The sequence below is a fragment of the Gavia stellata genome, chromosome 25 (assembly GCF_030936135.1).
Source record: "Gavia stellata isolate bGavSte3 chromosome 25, bGavSte3.hap2, whole genome shotgun sequence".
Lineage (NCBI taxonomy): Eukaryota > Metazoa > Chordata > Aves > Gaviiformes > Gaviidae > Gavia > Gavia stellata.
In genome coordinates, this window is record NC_082618.1 from 7,262,121 (window position 1) to 7,284,635 (window position 22,515).

The following is a 22,515-nucleotide window of genomic DNA, read 5'->3' on the forward strand; positions in this document are numbered from 1 at the left end:
TTGTTACCTTCCTTCTTCCTGAACCTTAACTCAGCCATACTGCTGTTCCCGGCTCTTGCGTCGGGTACAACGCTGGGCGAGCGCGGTCCTGGCAGCGTCTCCTTCGGCTGCAAATGCTGCAGACATAGTCTGACAGCTCAGGCACCAGGCTGCATAGTTTGCTGTTGACTGGTACATTCAATGGTGTTCCATCACACAAGCTGCAATGGATATCTGCCCAACATACGCCCAGGAAAACATCACCAAGTTATGCTCACCCTGGAGCCAGCTTTTGTTGGTTACAGCTTCAATGACAGTGCAAGAGACGATGGGAAGCTCTAAGTGTCACGCTGGCTCCAGCAGGAATCTAAACGCACAGCTTCATGGCACCGAATGGAGTCAGAACATTTTCACTCAAAATAAGAGCCAGGCCAAATGTTCAAAAACTTGCTGAGAAACTCTGGCTGAATATGGCACTCCATCTGCTAAATGGGATGTGGAGAACAAAAAGAAGTGGGAAGCACAGTGTTTGTCCTATACAGCTTACAAAACGACCATCCTCTTGGTGGAGCCAATAACCTAACACCATTTTAAGCCCAACAGTCTCCAGTCTTGCCGTTAAACGGACTCCTTTCCTCCAAAATTTTACAAATTCATTAAAAAACTACAGTGCACAAGCATGGGGTAAGGATTTGGAGCATTAGCAAGCAAGGTGAGACTATTAGCCTTGCTATAAAAAGCCAACCGTCTTTTCCTAGCCATGCGAATGATAGCAAAGGTATCACAGCGAGCTTTCCAGAGCCACTTTGGCATACCAGAACCCTCCTCCCAGCCCACAAGACATTCACAGGATGCCATATAAAGAACAGTACATTTTCTTTGCCTCTCCAGCAAAGAACTGTCAGCAACTTGGGCTGAAAACTGGGCCAAGACTGAGAACACAAGAGAAAGAAATTGGGTGCAGAAAAATAACTCCTGCTAAACAGCAATGAAAAATCAGTACTGGGAAGAGTTCTTGCTGCACAGAAATACCATTTCTCACCTGCTCGCAGCTCAGTCAATCGGCAACCAACAAGGAGCACACAAACGGGAAACTTCCTGCAACGTGGCTGGATGTGGTACGTGCCAGACAGAGCTGCTCCGCTGCAGTGCCTGCTGTCGTCGCCTGACTGAGGCCCAGGGATACAGATCCCCTCGTGTCACCATGCCCAGCATGGACATGGCACCCTTTCACTGCAAACAGCCCAGAGATGCATCTGCTGAGGAATCGGATTCATCTGGGCTCTGCGCGCTAAAGGGAGGACAGGGAGCAGATGGTGGACAGGGGACCGCACACAACGATCCCCCAGTTAAGCTGGATTGGGGGCTTCTTTGCAGGGAAGTGCCTTTTTCTATCTTGCTCACAGTCATTTGTGAAAGGCATATGGGCTCATGCCTCTCAGTCGTACCTTCCTGGCTTGGACCGCGCTGCCTTCGACAACACCCCACTTCTGGAGAGTCAAATAATTCACTTCATTAATACTGCAGAAGGAGAAGATTTGTGGAACAAGGTAGTCATTTGCCACTCCAGTCCCTTTTTACAGCTTTACTGAATCACAAAAAATGGGGTAGGAGCGTCCAAAGAGGTCACTTTGCCTCCTTTTCCAAGGCAGTTCACCTCCACCCAAGTTGTACCTGAAAGCCCCATCAGCCGGCCTTTAAAAATCTCCAAGGCTGAAGAGATTCTGCAGAATCGCTAAGGAGGCTGTTTTCAAGTGCTTAACTATCCAAAGGTATGAAGCCTTTCCTAATGTCTAGTCTTAATCTATTTTGCTGCAATTTATGCCCATTCCTTCCTGTGCTTTTCAGCATAGAGCTGGAGCACAGCTTGTTCTCCTCTCTGCAACAGCTCACTGCATTTTCCCCGAATTTCCTCTAGACTAAAAAGCCCCAGCTCTTCCAGTCCCTTCTTGGAAGTCAGGCTTTTGAGATCTCTGTTCTCTCTCACTGGTCCCCCCTTAACCCTCTTGGGTGTCCTCAGCAAAGTGAATACGCACACCTGCCGTTTCACCAGTCTGACCACTAACGAAAACACTGGTCAGTACTGGATCGAGAAGAGACCTTGCAGAACCCATTGCTTCTGCTCAGCGTGTCCAGGGTAGTGCTGATACCGGTGGGTTCCTCCATCTGCCTCCGCGCGCTGTGTTTGGTGCGTAAGGCAGAGACAAGAAGACGGCACAACCCAACTGGCACACAACAGGGGCTCAGACCTGCACAAACGCGAGCCAACACCCCAGCCTGCTACGTGGGATCACGGTTCCAAAGTCAGCTACTTTCAAACCTAACAAGACCCACAGAGGTGGCAAAACAAAAAGAAAAAGAAAGAAAGGGGGGACGGACACAGCCAGGCCTGGCTCCTTCTCTCTGGGATCTGTGTTGCCTCTTCAGCAGAGCTGAGCTGGTGCCACCGTGCCCGATAATCCCAGATGCTTGGGTGGCTGCTGCTGTGCTGTGAAGGGCACCAACTGCCACCAGTGGTGTTGTACAGTTTGTTTATAAAGCACCAGAACCAAAAGGAGGCAGGACAGTGAGAAAACTCAGCTCGGAAGCTCAGGTGTAACTACAGGACGAAGACACGTCTCTTCTTTTACGCATGTGAGCGCAAGTGCCTGGCAGGGCAGGTAGATGGCACTCCAAATAAACCGGTGTGTGGTTAGAAGAGGCAGAGTTCAGGGAATACCGACCCCTTCCCACAAGTTATGGGGCACCAGACCAGGCTGCTCAGCCACCTTACCTGCCTGCTGGGGGCTCTGGTTTGTGGCTGCTGGGGAAAGAGCCCCTGTGCAGAGAGTGGGGCACTGGGACTGTCCCCAGCAGAACCCCCGTGCGGCCACAGCACACATTGGGCAAACAGGCTACCTTAGGGCAGCAATGGCAACCACATACTTGTTATTTTAACCCCTTCAAATAGAGCCTTGAAAATCTGCTTTTCCACAGTGGCTTCCTGGGCTAAGGTGCTTCCCCAGACTGGGAGAGCCTTCAGTTTTACTGGGACCCTCTGCTCCTCTGCCACAGGCAGCGCTGTGAGCATGGGCTGGGCAGTCAGAGAAGTGAAACAGAAATTCGCACCTCTTGGGTCCCTCTGTGACAAAGGTCCTAAATTTCTCACCGTCATCTCAGGAAAATGTCAAGAAGAAGTGGCACATGGGAAGGCACATTGCCACTGTCACACGCAAGCTCTCCGCAGAACCCAGCCCCTGCATCTCCACTTCTCCTCTCACAGCACCAACCACTCAGGGAGGCAACACTGCGGCTTCCCAGATGAGCAGCGTTTCTGGTGCTGCAATTCTGCCTCCAAGCAGGAAACTGTTGAGAGCCGCTCTTATCCTGCCGTGCCTCCAAGGGCGTGCAAAACAAATGCCATTGTACCTCTTCCATCCCCCATCGGGTTCAGACACGTTATCCAAGTGCAGCCCCCAGGTCCCTTCTGGCCAGGTGGTGGCAGAGAGCAGACCCAAAACCCCACATCAACAAGGGAACTGATTTCATTATTCTAAAAACAAACAGCCAAAGGAAAGTTCAGGCTAGAATGGGCTCCTAGAGCAAAGAAAGGAAAATAGAGAGCGGGCAGTGGGGAATGCTTCATATTCCTAAAAGCCTTTTGTACGTTAACACATGGTGTCTGCTTCTCTCTAGTCACCTATTTATCACTCTCCTCTTTAGAGAAGGAAAAAAGTCCTGGCTGCCTTCCTAAGGCAGAGTTTTGTGGCCGGGGGGAGGGGGAGGGTGCTTTAAGCATGATGCAAACCATTTGGAGTGCACTGAGAGCACTGCCAACACAAGCTGCACTATTTAAACAAGTGAGGAAATGATCGTATATACAACATGCCAGCGAGCACACACACACCAGAGGAAGTCGAGAGGGGTTTTCATGACACAGAGCTGGATGTCAGCGGCTGAAAGGTCGATATTTTCCCTTAACACCCTTCTCAATGACTTAATCGTGTTCCGTTTGCACAGAAAACTTCCCAAGAATAAAAGTCTGGAGGAATTGAGGGGGGATGTTTGGCCTACTGCTGACCTTGTCCGAGGTCCTCTCCACGTAGCAGGGCTCCTGGGGGGCGACCAGCAGGGGAACGAAGCCCGAGAGCAGCCGATCCTCTTCCAGGCTAAGCAGGGCAAGGTCGTCATCTGGGTCCTTGTACAAGGGCACCTCCGACTGATTCACTGTGGTCAGTATGTTACAGAAGTCAGCCAGCGTCGCCCACACATCTACTGAGACCCTGGGAGAACGAGGAGAGACGTGAGCAATTTGGGGCTGGAATGCGTTGGGAGTTGCCTGCAATGCTGCAGCGAATACCAGAGAGGTGAGGCGAGGCGAGGCACGCCACCACCGCTGCTAACCTACCCCACCGGGAGGGCTCCAGGCGCAGCTGCGCTGGCACCGAACCCAGGAGGGCTTGTAACTCTCGCCCGCGAGCACTAACACCGACCACCCTGTCCCCCTGGATGGGGACGGCTCCCAGGATCTCGCCTTTCCCGCTGCTCTGCCCACCTCTGCCCGCTCCCGAGCTGGCACACGTGCAGGAAGCAGCTTCCCCGTGCAGTGCCGGCAGGAACCCGGCTCGTTCCAGATGGGAGAAATGCCTCTTATTACTCAATTTCAAAGCCTGCTGGGAGGACAGGCCGATCCCCTGCACTGCTATTGGGGCAAATGCAGCACCTGGGGGGCTCCAGCCCAGCCCGGGGCACCCCCTCCTTCGCCGGGCTGTTATCCGCTGCAACCACATACTGCAGCCATGCTCTAAAGCACAGAGATTTTTTTTTTAGTTAAACCCCAGCCACAGGGGGTTAAGCCTTGTTTTGCTTCTGGCCACGGCTTCAACACTTGTGAGTGACCTGCAAAGCTGCCTCTGCGGTGTCTCACCTTCCCAGAGAGGCAGTGACATGCAGGGAGCCGGGTGTGAACATAAGGCCACCGGCAGCCCTGGACCGCTCTCTGCGCATCCCCATCGCACATCCCCATCGCTGAGCACACCCTGGGGAAGGCCCAGCACCCCAGAGAGGGCCAGCGCTGGGAAGCAGGCAACAAGCACGGGAGCACTGCAGCCCACCAGGCTATCGCGTACTGCATTTCTTTCTCCTGTTTCTAAAACCGCTCAATAGGGGTTTTCTAGTGCATAAACTGGGACGAAAGCAAGGAATAGGAGAAACTGGGGCTGATCTGCTTCTGGTGGCAGTAAGGAAGCCTGCTCCTCCACCTCAAACCTCTGGGGCACCAAAAAGCGCCGGGCAGCCAGCATCACCGGGGTGCAGCGGTGACCAGCGCGGCCCGAGGCAGCCCAGGGCTGGAGGGAGGCCCCCTGCTCTTTGAACTGCTCCAGGTGGACAGAGTCTGCACTCGGTTATTTACGGGAATCAATGTACCAGGAAAGCACACTGAAATGAAACATCTTGTTTTCAAGAGCGTCCTGGGAGCCAGGCAGAATGAGGAGCCATTAATCAAAGCCCGGCACGTAATCAGCACACATGTAACGCAGAGTCGCCCACGTCCCTAAGCCAGGCCCAGCCCGCACGCTGCAGAGGAGAAGAGGTCCTTCAAAGCCCTCTGCGCACAGACACCAGGAGCTGGGTTCATTCACAAAGCTCCATCGCTTGGCTCAGCCAGGTCTGGCTGTCAGAAATGTTTAAATATGGAAAAAAATAAACAGTTGCAACACGTTTTTCGGAGGGATCTGTCCGAGGCCCTTTGTGATGTAATGGGAAACGCTGCGTTTGTGCTACCAGCTGGAAAATAAACAGAGCTGTGAGGGTTAAAAGGAACTGAACTTTCCACGACCCCTATCTGCAAAAGAAGAAAATAATAAGAGGAATGATCCACTGCCCCACAGCCCTGATAGTTTATCCTCCGGCCCAGGCTGCAGAGACAAGCACCGGATGTGATAGGGCTGCTCTGGGCCACCTCCAAGGCGAGCTCTGCCCATGGGAGATGCACAGGGCTTGGGAGGCTCAGCCCTCCCCCAGTGCCCTGCTGGCAACTGGGCTGGGCTGCCTGAGTCCGGTCACATAGCACTGGTGGGGCCCCGCCAGCGCCGGCTGCGATGAGGGCTCGGCTTGGATGAAGGAGGTGCAGAGGCATCGGCAGGGGAGAGGAACGGGGAGAGCGCCTGCAGCCGCTGGGGAACGAGCGCACTGGGGCGTTGGGGACAAGCACCGGTGCGGAGGATGTTCCCAGGGGGGCTGGACAGCCGGGTGCATGGGGCCAGGGAGAAGGGAAAGAAACACCTCGCAGAGACCTTGCCTCTATTGCCCAAGAAACGGAGCTGCAGGCAGGGGGTGGAGATGACCAGTGAGGGTGGGAGGGAGGCAGAGGGCAGCGGTAGGATGCTGGGCAGGACTGGGATTCATAGCGGGGCAGGGGTGGTAGGGGGGTGAAGGAGCAGCACAGATGATGTACAGGGAGCCATCTCCCTCCATGGGGCTTGGCACCCAAAGTCAAAAAATTGCCATGTGAACAGTCACCAAGCTGACGCTGCTAACACCCTTGCAGCCCCCCAGCCCAGCGGCCCCCTCTCCTCTCCCCCTGCGGCTGCCTGCCCCCAGCCCCTCCAGCAGCACTTGCCAGTCAGTGCAGCCCCTCACAACCCCCCGAGCGCGACAGCAGTCCCTGTCACTTCATGCCCTTCATCCCCAGCTCCCTACAGCTTTGCAGTGCCTTGCCACATCTGTCATTTGCACTGGATGTGTTACGTTTCCACCCTGGGCTTCCTTCAGCCAAACCACAGGCTGTGCTGGCTCCCCAGGTAGCAAGATCTCGCTGCAATGCGACCCCGAGCAGCTCTGCGGCAGCGGCCGGCAGCCAGGCAGCACCCTCTCACATGCAGCACCCTGCAGAGTCTTCAAAAAGCCAACAAGAAGGTGTTGGCGTTTCTGCTCTGGTTTTCTCCTACAACACAGACATAGCACTGCAGAGAGTGGGTCTGACAATTTTCTGCCTTCCCCTCGGGTGCAGCCCCTCCTCTGCAATGCATCTCCCAGCACTGGCACCACCAATATCATCTACCGGCTGCCAGTCACCAGCAAAGCCAGCGAGGGCTAACGGCTCATGCCAACACCGCTCGTCCCAGAGGATCTCCTGCTGGGATGCGCACTCGCCCTAGAAGGTCGCACAACCCTCGGGAGCCCGGTCAGGCGCCTTCTCCCCGCTGCCGCTTCCCAGGACACCACCGCGGCCACCTCCAGGCGTTTCTGGCTTATGTCACCCAACAGCGCTGCAGTGCCGGAGCCTCTCTGCAAAGCCAAGGCAGGCCCAGGTGCCTGGAAGCGCTGTGTATGCACAGTGCCACGGCTTCGGCGTCCCTCTGCGGAGGGAGGCCCTGAATTACTGACACTGAGCCCAGGCACGCAGCTCCCAGGTACATGGACGAGGCTCCCAGAGCTTTTAACCGAGGAAGCGAGAAGGGGGTTAGCGCGAGGTCTTTCCTCAGAACGGGGGTTCATTCACTTCCCTACAGACACATTTACATTTGCTTATTCCACTAGGACAGGAAAAAAAAATAAGAGTTAATTTCTTTTTTATTGCCTCAGGATTCCAGGTTTAATGTAGCTGTCAGTGTGAGCGCAGCCCAGCTGCACGCCGACAGGACGCAGCCCGGCCAGGCGACGGCGAGAGCGCCGCACAAGTGCACAGCTGAGCGCGCGGGCTGGAGCGCAGCCCCGGGGCAGAGCGCAGCCCCAGCGAGGCCGGGTCTGTGTGCGGACGGCTCCTGCCAAAGGTGGACGCCCACGATGGGCATGCATCACCGCAAGGCGAGAGGCACGCACCAAAGCGCGGGGCAAGCACCCACCAAAGCGATGGGGTAGATGGGCATGGGAGCGAGCCTGATGCTCACCAAATCCCCGCCGGCCACGGTGCTGTGCTGCGCTCCGGCGTGAGCCACCATCTTCACTGGGGGCGCGGGCTGCCTGGTGATTAATATCAAGCACAATGACCCCATGTTACAAGCCTGCGGGGGCCTGTGGAGGTGGCCATTTCCTGTGTAATACCAGCTTGTTTAAACACTAACATTCAAACTCCACAGCTGCAGAACAAACCCGGAAAGTGCGGCGCAGAAGAAGCCCTGCATTGTGTTCCCTTCGCCGCCAAGAGCCGTGCTGCCGTGCAGATGGCAAACACCTTGGGTGCGCACCCGGGGCCAGGCGAGGCGCACCCACCGGCTCCCGGCGCGAGGCGGCACCGGTGCCCACCCCAGCTCCTGCAACACCGTACAAAGTGCTCTTCATCCCCCTCCTGGGTTTCCTCTCTCCCAGCCCAAGGGAAACTGAACCAAAAGCAGCTCCCCTGCAAGGAACAAAAGGGGTTGGCAGTGGGAGCTCTTCCCAAAAGGCGCTCACCAACCTCGCCCTGGACTTGGATACAGCTGCCCAGAGCGGGGATGAGGTGGTCACAGCCCCTCTGCCCCATGGCATCAATTTTCCCCCCACTCTGCCCTGCATGTGGTCCCTTTGGCCGGCTGGGCATCCATAAACCCATCCCTCTCCTGGGAACCTGCCTTCGGAGTTAGAGGGACGCTCTCCACCCTGGGAGAGGTGCAGTCTCCTCCCAGCCAGCCTCTGCTGCACCACAGCCCCCTTCTCCACGGAGCCTTTTGGCTTCCGCTTCATTCGACTTTACCTTCATTCTCGGCCAGGTTTACACCTCCGAATCCTCGCTTTGATGTCTCGATAGGGAAACTCTGGTGGCCAGCATTACTAACTAAGGCTGAGATCTGCAAAAGGGATTTTCCATTTAGTCTCCGGCAAACTCCAGCAAGGTCTTGGCACCCCTGTCCAAGACTCTGTCCATCTCTCCCAGTGGGAGTTGCCATCTCAGTGACACTTCTCCGCAAGAGCGATGTGATGAGAGCGATCTGGCAGATCTCTCTGGGAAGGTAAGCTCTAGAATGTGCTCAGAGCTTTTGGATTTAATTTAATACTTGGTTTAAATTAACCATTTTTAAATGCTTGCAGACAGTCTCCACAAAGCAAGAGGCCCTTCGCTCCAGCGTGGAAGGAGCGCAGATTCGCCAGGGTCAGCCCTGCGGCAGTTTGTCTGTCTAGCCAGCGGCTTCCCCATTGATTCTTGCGCTTCATTTAACAACGGATTCATTGCGGCAACAAAGTAGAGCAAGGAGAAGCTTTGCTCTCCTCTGCCCAGCCCTCTTCACCCGTCTCAGCCATATTTCCCAAAAAGAGATGGATTCTCTTGAACAACAGCAGCCTCCTTGAAGATCCGCCTTTTGCCCCATCTGCTGCTAATATCTCTGCCTTAGGAGATCCACTCTGCCCCTCTCTCCCCAGGACTCCCTGCTTTTACACCCTAAGCTCTGCAAATTACTCCTGGGGACAGTTGGTCTGAAAGACGCTTCTCCAACCCAGCTGCATGCCTGGGTATCCTGCAGATATAAATTAATTTTAAGATACAGAAGTGACTGTTGCTTGCTGCTAGAAGATCTGGGAACACCTGGTCCAGACACACAATCTCTGAGCCACAGGACACTGCCGCTCTGAAGCAGAGATGTCCATGGTCAGGTTTAGCTCCTGGAAACACCTGAGAAAAGAGTTGTGGAAAACCTCACTGAGACCCTCTCCCAAATAGGCAGAGGAGAAGGATACCCGCAGCCTCTCAAATACACACAGCAGCCCCAAGAGAGGGATCTTGGCAGCCTGTCACCTCTCTATGCTCTTCTGGCTTGAAAACACGTCCCAGAGCATCCCCTGAGCCACGGTGACCATGCAGGTGTGGCTAAGAAGTGGATGAATGTGCCAGAGCAAGGAGGGTGGTTTTGGGGAAAGGTATAGCTTCTCATTCAGGTTGAATGGGGGACCACTGAGCCCCCAGGTAGGGAGAGGATGCCTGCCAGGAGCCGGGGTTCATTCCCAGGCTCCTGTCAAGAAAAGGACCCCGAAGATACAGCCTCCTGAGCCTCCCATCCTACTCCGCAGAGCCCACTCCTGCGTGGCTCGCAGCCGCACACCGGGTTTCGGCAGTGCTCACCCCTCACACCTTTCCCTCCGCCTCTGTCCAAGGGGGAAAGCAGCGAGCTGAGGAATTTGGTGTGGGTTTTTTCTTTTTTTTATTGTAAGGACTCAAATCCAGCAGTGTGATAAATGCATCCGAGCTACAATTAGGAAGATATATAGCATCAGAACGCGAAGGTCTGGGCAGCGTGGTGAAACGCGGGCTCTCCAGAGCCCCAGCTATGTTTCCCATTATGTAACCCTGGTCATGGGCAGACAGCCAGACTCCAAATGAAAAAGAGACTCTGGCTTGGCACCGTTTCTATTTTCCTATCCTCATTCGGGGTCAGCGCAGTGTCATACAGCTGCAGAGAAAGCTCCAGGGATTAAACCTGGGAAAGACTCCAAGACCAGGACCTGGGTTCAAGTACCAGCTGAAAGCAATAAACCAACTGCCACAGCTGGGCTGAGTTTAGACGTTCTCAAAGTCCCCCAGCTCTCTTCCTTACTAAGAACGAGCAATTGTGAACATGGCGAACGCAGCATGAGAGGAGGCCTCAGGATGGATAGCCCCAGCAGCCCGGGCCCTAGGCTCTGGCGGAGTCTTGACAAGCTGCCCCGCTGGCTCCGAGCCCAGGCCGTCATTCTGGCAGCGGCGCTGGCCCCGGATGAGCTGCACTTTGATGCAAGCTCTGGGCCAGGCCTTTGCTCCTAGTGGGCTGCCAGGTGGGTACGGGGCCTGTTTTTTCCAGAAGCTTTAGCACATTTATGGCATCCTTGCAGGGTGCTTCTGTGCTTCAGGGCTTTTTTTACTGTCCCTTTTCTGTGCCCACACCATCACAAGGGGCAATGAAAGCGATGGCTGCAGAGCGCTGGGAGGTGGTTGCAGCATGCCCAACCCGTTCTCCATTGGCACTGCTGGGGACCTCCTGGCACATCCCACTGCTGTGAGGCACAGAGCACGCATGGAACGGCACAGGACCCTTAGTTCTGCAACTTGGCATCTGCACTTGCTCCTCGCATGCTCTCCCCACTCCCAAGCTCACCCTGCCATAAACCTTGGCTTACTCCAACACGCCTGCTGCTCTGACCCATGTTTTACTTCTAAACTTCTTTGAAGCTGCTCCTATCTAAACTCCCTGGACTCGGTGACTCTACCTGGTTACTGAACAGCCCCAGGCCAGACAGCAGGCTTGTGTCAATAGAGACCTGAAACAGTAACCCCATGCTCCCCTTGTCCTTTCCTACCTCTAGGGAAAACGTTGGAAGTCACAGGTCGTGCCCAGGAGCGGAGCCGGTTCCCCGCTATTCATCACTACCCCCACCTCCAGGGAAGCTCAGCTGCTGCTGTCCCAGAGTCCCCGACCACCAACACCCGCCTCGCAATGCTGGGTCAACGCTAAAAAGTCTGGGCTGAAAGAGCAGCCAGTCTCCTCGCCATGGATAAGACAGATGCGCCTGGTGAGCCAAAGAGCACCAGGGTGGAAGAGCTGGGGGCCAACAAGAGGAAGGCTGTCCATGCCCCACAGTATGGGCACGGTGGGACAAGAGGGGCTGCTCAGCCACCCTCCATGGAGAGGGCACGGTGGGGAAGCAGTTGGGCCTCCGCTACAAGATGAAGACCCTCGTTCCTCCGCCGAGCAGACCAGGACCTTGTGGAGTAGAGCCTCCCAACCCATACCCACTGCTCCCCAAAGGCCCATGCGCTGCCATGCCACGGGGTGGGCTGCCACCACCGCCTCCACGGGCAAGCAGGAGCCTGCACCTGCTCCGGCAGCTCGGGGGGACGCAGCCCCATGCCCCGCAGGAGAGGGAGGCAGCTCATCCCGGGGAAGGCGCCGAGCGCTGGCTGTGCAAACCCAATCAGAAATTCCATCTCGAGGCTGCCCGTCGCCAAGGGCTCGGCGGCTCCCTGCACAGGCAGCGCGAGGGGAAGGGGGGATTGGTGCACGCGGGCTCACGTGACAGATCCCAGTTTGAGTTCCTGCCCAAAGATGGGCAGCAGTTCACATGAGCAGGCAGCGGTCCCACACCGAGCAGCCGACAAACAGAAAACAGACTCCATCTCCACAAAATGAGGCCCAGAACTTCCTGTGTGAGATTTCCATTTCCTCAGCCAAATGAAAAAGAACTGGAGTAAGAGGCAATAAACTAGGAGAGCAGGACTGGACCTGACGCACGGAGCGGGGACCCATTAATGGTTAAGCCACTTTGCTGGATTACTCTTAATGCGCCTTCCCATCACCCTGGGTTCTGGCTCCTTTGGATTAACAGTAAGACGTGATTTCAGGCTCTGGATCCGGAGTACCGGAGGCAGATGGAAAATCCTGCGGGAAAGCAGCTACAGAGCATGCTCAGACACTGTTTCGCATACTCCATACTTGGCCCCTTCACTCGATTTTCTGTCCAAAAATATGCAAATTGCCTAGTCCGCATTATGGACTAATGGGCTGGAATCGGCCAGTTTAGAAAATTAACCCTTTTGTGTGTTGCAGGGGAAGAGACAAGCTGTTTCTTGAAGCAGAAGGGAGGTGACTTTTGGAGCACCAGGGACAGGCAAACTGCTCCAGGCCAGCCCAGCCCGACCAAGGTTGGCCTGATTCAGTCAAAAAAAGGCAACAAAATGCTCATGCTGGAAACAGACTTCCCTCTTGCAGAGAGGAAGGCCCTGCCTGTTCAGCTGGCTGGGCCAACGGAGCACGTAAAGGAGATGTATCCCAACAAAAGCAGATGCACATCCTAAGCAGAAGGTAAAAATCCAGCTCATGGGCCATCTTCTCACACACAGAAGCAAAGGGCACCCGCCAGCCCCGCTCAGAGACACTTCAGCCCCACCCAGGCATCAGTCACGGTTTCACCAAGGGTGGCAAGTCCCCCCCCAAATATCCCCTGCGCAGTGAGCCTGGGTGCTCAGGTCAGAGTGCCACAGCCAGGAGTAAGCATAAGCAAGGGGGAAAGGTGGCACAAGGAGCCCAAGGAGGGAGCAGACACCAGAAGACAGACCAGAGGATGCACGTACTGTTTGGGGAGCTCGAGAGAGGTTGGAGGAGGATTCCAGGTGTCCGGGTGGCCAAGCATCCAGTCCGACCAGACCTTCACACTGGGGAGCAGCTCCTTCAGGTCCTGGGGCAAGGCAGAGACCTTGATGTCATCCTCCTCATCCTCCTGCTCCACCTCTTGTGGCTGAACTGCAAATACAAGATGCGAGAGTTGAGGCAGCTCACTGCAGGAGCCAGGCTCAGGCAGGGACTGGGGATGCATGACACAGATCCCAACATCCCAGCCTCGGACACACAAGGGAATAGCCACAACCCACAGCAAGCGCAAAGACAGATCTGTTCTCCCTACATGGACTGGCCTGGGGGACAAGCCAGGACGTCTGCGATCCCTTTTATTGAGGGCAGTGGGGTGCCACTGCACCAGTCATAGACATAGGACTCCAAGGTCCCTGTTTTGGGAAGTTTCCCAATAGCTGGCAGAAAGCATGCCCTGAGGCCATCCCTTTCTTCCAAACATTTCTGCCTGCAGTCATCAGGGGCTTTCCTGCCCGGTGATCCAGCCATAACCTGGGCAGAGCTTGGTATGCTGGGGGAGAGTCCAAAGGCCCCAGCAGAGGGGAAGGGGGGTACGAAACAGCAGGGAACAAGGGCCTGAACCCCACCAGGCTGCCTTGCAGGCAGCTGCGTGGATCCTGCCGGTAACCCCTTACCTTGCACGCATTCCTTCAGCAGGCTGGTGCACCTCCTCACCAAGAGTGCAAACATGGAGAGCCCCAGGGCCGTGGCCTGTTCCTGGATGACAGAGCGGCAGTCTTCAGAGACGCACTCTAGGAAACAGAGAGAGGGTTCAGCAGGGAGCAGGTCAGGTGCTCCATCTTGCTTCGCCTTCGCAGCCTCCCTTTCCACATCCCGCGTGGAGCGGGGATCTCTGCAGGGGTGGGTGATTCCCCAGCTCACACCTGACCTGGACCCAATTGCTCCACATAGGGGTGAAAAAAGGTGGTGAGTGGCTGCTCTGGAGCGGGAAGAGGCTGCAGTCACACCGCCCACGTCACGCCTGACCCCACCTCGCACGCTGAGCCAGCCCGGCCCAAGCCGGCACTCAGGGCTCCCAGCACAGAAGCTGCTGCTTGGAGCTGATGCCTTCCCCTGAAGGAGGGGGGTATGTTTAAGTGTTAAAAGGGTAATTAGCTGCATGTTTGATCTTTGTCCCTGCTGGAGTTTTAACCTCAGCAGCTGAGGAGGGGGCTCCTCCCATTAGTTCACCAGTCACACAACAGCTTGTCAAGAGAGCTTAATTGAAGCTGTTACTCAAGTAGATGCCACACGACCACAGCTCTTCCAAACAGAGCCGGCTCGGAGTGAGAGCAAATCCCCCCGGCACATCTACACCCAGCCAGAAACCACTTCTGAGGCCGCTGAGAGCAGCGGGGAGCTGGCTCGAGGGAACTGCCTGGAGCTGGGCGTGGGTTACGTTTAGCGAGGCCGAGAGCACTGTGGGGCACGCCAGGCTGCCCGCACTCGCTCAGGCACCGTGCTGCCTGCTCACAGGAGCTTTTTCAGCCTTGCGGGCAGCTTCTGCCCTCCAAATCCCCTCTGCCCCCAATTCACATCCCTTGAGATTTGGGGGGAGCAGCTGGCCGGGGGCTTGCCTTGAGGGAGGCAGGGAAGCACTGCAAGGGGGAGTGGAGCCGCAGCCCAGCAGGACGGGATGCACCCGCACTGCTCGGGGGTCTCCTACCAGCCCGCGCCGTTTGCTCTGTGCAGGCTGCTCTGCCGCAGCACCTCGCCAGCTTGCACGGCTTCCAGCCCGCACCCTGCAGACGGGCAGCTACTGCGAGAAAAGCTGCTGCAGCCAGGCAAAGGATTTGCACAGTGAACGCAAACGTGTAGGTACTGACTCCAAACTGGTGCCCGTGTGAACAAAGCTCTGGCTCTGGGACAGGGAGGGAGAGCCCCCCCAGAGCCCCGGCTCCCAGGCACCTCCACCGCAGACACGAGCATCAGCTGTGTGCAGGCAAGGAGAAGGTGTTGGAAGCTGAACTCCCCTGATGTGGCAGACCAGGGATTTTGAGCAAAGAGCAAGAGGATTAAAGCAAGACATTGAGACCCCGTTCCAGCCAGGGCTAGCAAAACGCCTGAGCTGTAGAGAACAAACATTGGGTTTTTAAGTGCGTATTATTTCAGAGCAATGGGGTGGGAGGTTAAAAAAAACAGAAAAAGACTAAAACACACCTAGAAAATAGAGGAAAAATGGGAGAAGGATCTGTAGGCTTGATTTGGCCAGCTCTTACAGCTGCCAATAAGTTCAGCACCCAGTGGGGAGACCACCAGGGGTAACCCAGGGTGGCACCAAAGGCGCCTGGTAGCCGAACACGGGTGCTCTGCTCCTGGAGCCAGGGCTGAGCTGGTGCCGCATAGCAATGGTAGGAAGTGCCGTGCTGCAGGGGCTGTCAACTTTTGGAGGAAACATAAAACTAAAGATGTGACCACTCTGGGACAGTAAATCTCTTTCATGAAGCCTTTCCCACAATTAAGAGTGTTAGTCCCAGTGCTCTGGCCACAGTCCAGTTCAAGAAATTACAGTCGTCTTCCCCGCGCTCCCTCCTCCCGCACTCAGGCGAGATGCCGTACTCTCTTCACTGCTTTTTTAAATGGGCACACGACAAGACCATGGCTGTCGTGCTGCCACACCTGAGTCTGGGGGTCCCCGGGGCAGGTGAAAAGCTCTGGGCATTTCAGCAAGCACCCCCGCACTTTGAGTGGGCAGCGGCCCCGGGACTCGGCACTGTGCTCAAGCCAGATTCGCAGTCACCCCCAAACTGGGCTGGTACAAAAGCTAAGTCCTCCCCCTTCAGAAAAGGTAAAGCTTAAAGGCTTTCGTGATGCTGAGGGTCACGAGCACTGCACAGCTTCAATGTATTTCAGAGATTGGCTCCAAGCGTTGGAGCAATGCTCTGCGGTGGCCATGGCCAGGCTTAGGACCAGGGCCTCAGCCCTCCCCACTGCCACCAGCAGCTCTTGCTGCAGGCTACAAGTTCCCCATACAACATTAAACAACCGAAAGAGTGTAAAAATGTTTCTTGCACGTGAGCTGTTGCTGGTACAGCCGACTGTGACCCGCTCACTCAAGCTGAGCACTCCAGCTACAGCTCCATCAAACATCTCGTATTGCTACAGACGTGAGCCTCACGCCCACCAGCTCACACCCAGTTTACGTAAAGCCATGGTGCTTCGACGTACCACAATGATGCTCAGCCCCAGTACAGCCTGCAAAGCTGACCACTGTGCAGGTAAAACGAACAGGACACCCAAATTTAAGGGTTGTTTGCGCACGGTTCCAGCTCAGCTACTGTGCGCGTTGTCATCTCATTATTAAATTACACACAGCTCCTGAAAGTTCATTCCCCGGCCAAGCTTGTCAGCCTCATTTCAGGGAGGCTCCCCCAGCCCAAAAACCTTGCAGGGAAGGACAAGCATCCAGGTGGGTGCTTGTTTAAGACCCCTGAACATACACCAGCGCTCCAGCTCCCAGCCCTGCCAGCAAAGGCTCTTAAGAGCTTAATTGTAGGACAAAAGAGGAAAGCACCATAAATCAGGAGAAACTTTCTCTTTGTGCCTTTTCACCACTTTCCTCGGGAGGCAGGGAGCCTCAACTTCCACTGAGCTGGGAGCTCGGAGCCAGTGGTCACGTCTGTGTGACGCAGAGGCTGTGGGGTGGCAGACCCCCGGCTGCCCCCGGCTGCCCCCGCCACAGAAGACAGTCAAAATGAGGGTACAAGCCAAGGGCAGAGCACTCATGAAACAGGGGTGTTTAAATAGAAACTTGTGGAGTGTTTTGAGTGATGGGCAGTAAGGAAACTAGCTCTCCGCACCCACGGCAAGGTCTGTCACCCACAGCACGAAGTGTCTCAGCCTACCCCGGCACCGAGAGAAAAATACTTGGTAGAAGATATGCTGAAAGGGGGGTTGGAGCATGAAATCTGCTCTAGAGCCCACAGGGCGTCATTACCTCTGAGCCAAGCAACGGTCTGTGCTGCTGGTAATGCACGATGCATTAAGACAAAAACTTCATGGAAAGAGATGTTCTTGGAGGCTGGAGCGACACTTAGGTGATTCCTGTCCCTGCAGTTGAACCGCATTAGTATAACCTGGGGACACGAGCTGCCACAGACCAAAAAGAGCAGGCAGAGATATCCTGACTGCCCAGGTCAGGGCAACCCCTGTAATTCCCAGACCTACTTCTCCAGATCCACAGCGGGTACAGGAGAAGCAGAACTACAGCGTCCGGTCCACAGGCAATCCTGCACCCTATCCCTGCAGTCACCAAGAGCCTGGTGCCAGAGACATCTTCAGGTGGGATCGATGGCATCCCATCAGCTAAAGCTGCTGCAGACCCACACTCCACTTCCTCCCCTGAAACCCCAAATTAGGCTGTAATCAGATAACCCTCCTGTATTCACACCCAGCCACGCCACGCAGCCGGGGCACGGTGCAGAGGTGGTCAGGCAGACTACGGACAGAAATCACATGCAAAAGAAGCTGCCACGAGGTCGCGGGCCCCGAGGTGGTCAGAGATAAGGCTCTTCTATGCCACCAGCAGCTGCAGCAGTGACGCTCCACAGGAAATCATCCAGCACAACACCAGGTTGTGCACCACCAACCACAACACATTCCCCCTCCAGCTTCTCCCCTTGCAACCAGGCAAACGTTCCTGTTAATGCCAGCATCAGTTAAACAGCTCCTGTCACCACGTCACCTCTCAGCTCTCGCCTGTGCAGCCACCCTGGGAACCAAACCTCGCAGCTCATCGGGGTTAGAAATGTCACCTTTCAGCTGTGCCATCGCCATCAAAGGTGCTGTCAAGGGGGAGCGGAGGGTGAGTAAAACTGGCACCGCTACCTAAATAACTACTTGTTAAACCACAGCCTAAGGTCAGGGCTTCAGGACTCGCAGCGCTTGCAGCCAAGACTGACTCAGGGTAACGCTGTACCCTCGTCGCATGCTGCACCACGACCCGCTGTACTGACACACGGCCCATGGAGCCATGCTGCAGTCACGGCAGGGAGCTGAGCCAGCCTAAAAACCCACCTTCTGGGAGCTTTCTCAAGCTGGATGTGTTTCTCAGTCACTTGTAGCCCCACATCAGCTATGCCAGCAAAACTCTGAGGTACGTGCAACGCTGCACAGGGCTACAGAGGAGCAGGCAGAAAGCAGGAATGTCAGCAAACACTTTGCAGCCTGAACCAACAGCCTGGGTAATTTGCATTACCCCACACTTCATAGGCTGAATTTGCCTCGAAGATCTGTCTTTCTGCACCAGAAAAATAAGCAAGAGCCCTGCAGCCCTCTGCAACCCCCCTGCGGAGATTAGGGCTCCAGATGCTGGACCAGCCAGTGGGACATGAGCTCTGACAGTCTTTTTTGCAGGCAGGGTTTCGAGCACTGTGCTATTAAGCCTGCCTGACACTAGCCACTCATAAGACCCTTTTTCCAGTTGGCTCAGACTTTAACTATCAGAGTTGAAGTTTCCATGCTGGGTGCCTGTCTCAGCCCAAATTCTTCCGGAAATCTTTAGCCAAAACAGCTCGGCTACTTGTGAGAATGAGGCTAGGAAACAAGATAGTGGCTTAGCCTTGTTAGAAAAAACACTTACAACCTTTTCCTTGCGCTAATCTAGCAACTGCAAATCCTGGAAAGGGGATCTGAGATTTTGCTGCAGAATAACCTTTTTAACAGAGAGTTTTCCTGTCCTACTAGAAATCTGTCCACGCTTGGCCAAGCTATAAACATCTGAAATACACCAGTTTTTCCATATTCAATAGGAATTCTTTTCAGCAGCTAAAACCTTCTAAGATTTCACCTCCCGGGCATGCTCCATCTTCCTACCTCCCTTACATCTAACTGCCCTTACACCTAACCTGCGTTACACTCAGCCGAGCAACAGCCCTGCTCCCATCCAGCACAGGGGGACCTCCCAAAAAATGTCCTTGTACTAGTCACTGCTGCTTGCTGCAAGCTGGAGACTGGACCTGGACTCCTCCAACTGGCACCCAGGCTATCTGCTCTGAAGCAGAGCCCAAGAGTGAAAGGAGGGAGAGGGGATGGGATGGAAAAAATGGGAGCTGTTGAACATCAGACTGCGAGCACAGAGAAAAATCAACTGGGAACCAGGGACAGGCGGTTTTTCTGAAGATCACGAAAACCCTCTGAGCTGTAGAAGAGTCCTCCTGTTTCTTCACATGTAGGAAAAGGTTTTTTTCTCCAGCTGGGTACTGGTTTGCACGAAGAGCACTGTTTTTCTACCGGGAGGCAGTTTCCTTTGCAGGGAGCCCGGGGAACAGGACGGGTAGCCACCGTGGCTGCCGCAGCGCCCTCTCTGAGCGTCTACCTGGGCTATTGGCTGTGTCCAGGCACAGGCTGCGAGCTTTGCTCCGACCCCGTCGGCAGCAGGATCCGACCCAGGCTTTCTGCAGTCATAAATCTACCTGCTTCGCAGGGGAAAGAGTACATGGGGAGGGGCGAGAGAGAGACAGAGAGAATGGGGACTTTTGTAACGGGGAGAAATTTGTGTTTCTCTGAGAACATTATATTCATGGAAAACATAAACCAACTGTCGTCAAAGTCGTCTGAGCTCAGGAAATGGAGCGGCCGGGAGAAGGCTGCCATGTGGCCGGATGTTATGTATTTCTAATTAGTGCTATACATCTTTCAGCAGCGAGTGTCCTTTTGCTGGGAAACACAACGCGCTGCCCTTGTTATTGTAACTGTCAGAGAGTGCTTAAACAGATAATCTCCAGGAAAAGTGATAAACACATCCCCTCTCCCACTAGGGTGTGCAAAACAGCAATACCAAACCTCTATTAGGGCAACGCAACCAGCCACAGGAAATGGGAATGGGAAAAGAGCAGGCAATGCAAGGGACAGCCACCTCTGAGGAGAGGGATTTGCTGGAGGAAGCTTCTCGCGGCCACTCGAGTGCCATGTGCCGAAGGAAATCCTGCGAGGGACAATCAGGGCAGAGCCAGCACAGGCCACGTGGCCCCGGCCAGGGGGGTGCTCGCGGGGACGGGGCAGGGGGGCTGGAAGCAAGGGCTCCCAGCTGCTCTGCTCCGAACGTGCTCTAGGCAGCGGTGGAAGTGAGCCACAGCAAGCCCCGAGCTTGCAAGCAAGCAGCAGACATGCTCCTACATCCATCCCAGCTAACACAACACAGGGAGTGCTGAATCTTTCGCTGTTAAAACAAGACCAGCCAACAAGCATTAGAGTCTCGAAGGAGACCGGATTCCTTTGATTCAGGCAACCGGACTGCGCTAGCCAAGGGTCGGGAGGACTCCAGCGAGACAGTTTCCATGCTGGCCTCCCCGTCCTAACCTGCGCTGCAGCTCCAGGCAGCGTCGCCGGCAGCAGGTGGCCCCCGCACAGGCAGAGAGCAGCAGGGATGTGCTTTGCTCCCGGGGAGCAACAGCTGAACCCACCTTCCCCGGTGACATGGTAAAGGACCATACGCCAAGGCAATCAAAGGAACGAAAGGGTCTCCGGACACAATCCCAAGGATGACATAATGGGCTGGCCAGGGGACGCAGGAGGTGGAGGAGCTGGGTGAGCGCAGGGCTGCGGGCGAGCCGTGCCTAAGGCACCAGGCTGATGTGTCAGCAGCTTGGCGGCACAGACAACTGATTCACCAGCCGGCTGCTGCCCTGCGGGGAAGAAGACAGAGGCTGGTCACCTCCAAGCTGACACCACCTGAAGGCAATTCATTTGCTCTCTTATAGCTCAGACACAAGAGTGTTTTCCCCATGAGTCACCCTCCGCCAGAAGCAGCGTTGGCAGGGCTACGGAGCAGCCCACCTGGATGGGGATGTCTGCAGGAATTGGTAAGGAGATCCGAACTGCTGCTCCAGGCAGCTGGTCCCACCACTGCCTGCCGGCGGTGGAGACCGCACGCAACCAATGGGAATATAAAGCAGCAAAGCACAGGGGATGCTCACAGCTGCGGGGCATTTCCCCGACACCCCCTCGCAGAGGACCTGTGAGTCACGGGCACTCCCAGTTCTCCGCTGGGAACCGGCGAGTCACACACGCGCTCATCTGCCCCCGAAAAAAGCCTGGGAACCTGGAAGCACTGCTCAGCCCTGGCTAATACCCTGAAAAGTGCCTGGGAACGATGGGCAGCCTTCCTGGAAAGATGCTCCCTGACTCTGAATTTGCAGGCAGCAGAGATGATGGCAGCCCCATACCTCCCGGCACAGACCTGCGGCTGATCTGAACGCCACCACCTGCAGCACACAGGGCTGAATCCCTCCCAAAGAGACCTTCAGATTGCAGTAATAACCTGGATGCCCCCAGTCCACCTCCCCATACCGACCTCTCCCCGTGGAGAGGCAGGAAGGCCCTGGGGGGGGTCCTGGCCGCAGCGCCCAGGCATGCAGCAGCACAGGGGAACTCGCTGCACGTGTTCCCAAAGCAGCTGGGGCCGCCCAGGAGCCCGCGGCTCCCTCTGCTCCATGCTGAAACTCCGTCTTGTCCGAGGGAGGGAGGGAGGGAGGCCTAGGAGGTGAGGAATGCCGGGGGCCTGGGGAGGATGGAGCAGCTCTCCCTGTGGAAGCCATTAGATATTCAACACTTCATTTGTTTCCAGCCGTTTTGGACTGCAGCGCTGGGCTCTAGGACGGGAGGCTCTTCTCTGACGTAACCAGGAAGCAGCTGCAAAATTAAGGAATCCCTCATGACATCATAAAAAGGGTCGATGGTTTACAGGGGAAGGTATAAAAATTAATGACATATTCCCACCCGAAGCAGCAAGCCTGCCCGAGAGCCACAGGGGAAGCTGTGCTCTGCCCGACACGAAGGGGCTGCCTGTGCTGCCAGCTCCCTCCGGCTGATCCGGGAGCTCACCTCCAGCTCTGACCGTCCCCAAGCCCAGGATCCATGCGCGGGGCTGGATCCTTGCACCTGGGGTGCAACAACCAGCTCAGTATATCCTTCCTGACCCTGACGAACAGAGCGTTAGGCTGGGCAGGGGAATGACTTTAGAGACAGCTTTCTTGTGTTCTCGGGACGAGGCAGGAGTCACCGACAAAGAACATCATTGTGAAGTGACTCGGTGAGTCGGTTATTCATTTCCACAGGGAAAACAGACGTGCACAAAGTGCTCCCAACACCCCAATTTCTGCAGCCCTGGAAGACCAACAGGTCCTGCAAGAGAAGGCCAGGGCGGTGGCACACTGTCCCTCCCCACCACGCAACCTGGGCTAGGACAGAAAGAATGACATTAGCCTTGAGGACAAGCACAGAGCCATTTCCACTTGAAAAGGGAAAAGGATAGCGGTTTAAAATTAACTGCAGCCTTTTCCAGGAAATATCAGTGGAAAGAAGCAGCCATTTTTAGAAATGTTATTCTCAGAAATTTCCTGAAAAGACCCATCAGTCAAAACACAGATTGAAGCCATTTCCACTTGCACTAAGCAGCACTTCACAGCTCTCCACGCTTGGGGTGCCTGACCCAGCTGTCAGGGCCAGGATCCTGCTCTGCACCCCTGGCCCAAACCAGGTTGCA

At 55.5% G+C, this 22,515-nt stretch overlaps 1 protein-coding gene across 1 annotated transcript in view; it reads right to left on the bottom strand.

Moving 5' to 3' along the window:
• The window catches only part of SMG6 (SMG6 nonsense mediated mRNA decay factor), a 114,529-nt gene that overhangs the window by 44,984 nt on the left and 47,030 nt on the right, over positions 1–22,515 (bottom strand). Inside the window, exons 11-13 of the mRNA XM_059829166.1 lie at positions 13,667–13,783; positions 12,977–13,145; positions 4,040–4,241 (exon numbers count right to left, since the gene is read on the bottom strand). Of these exons, the coding sequence (XP_059685149.1) occupies positions 4,040–4,241; positions 12,977–13,145; positions 13,667–13,783 (488 nt within the window). The remainder of the gene's footprint in view (positions 1–4,039; positions 4,242–12,976; positions 13,146–13,666; positions 13,784–22,515) is intronic.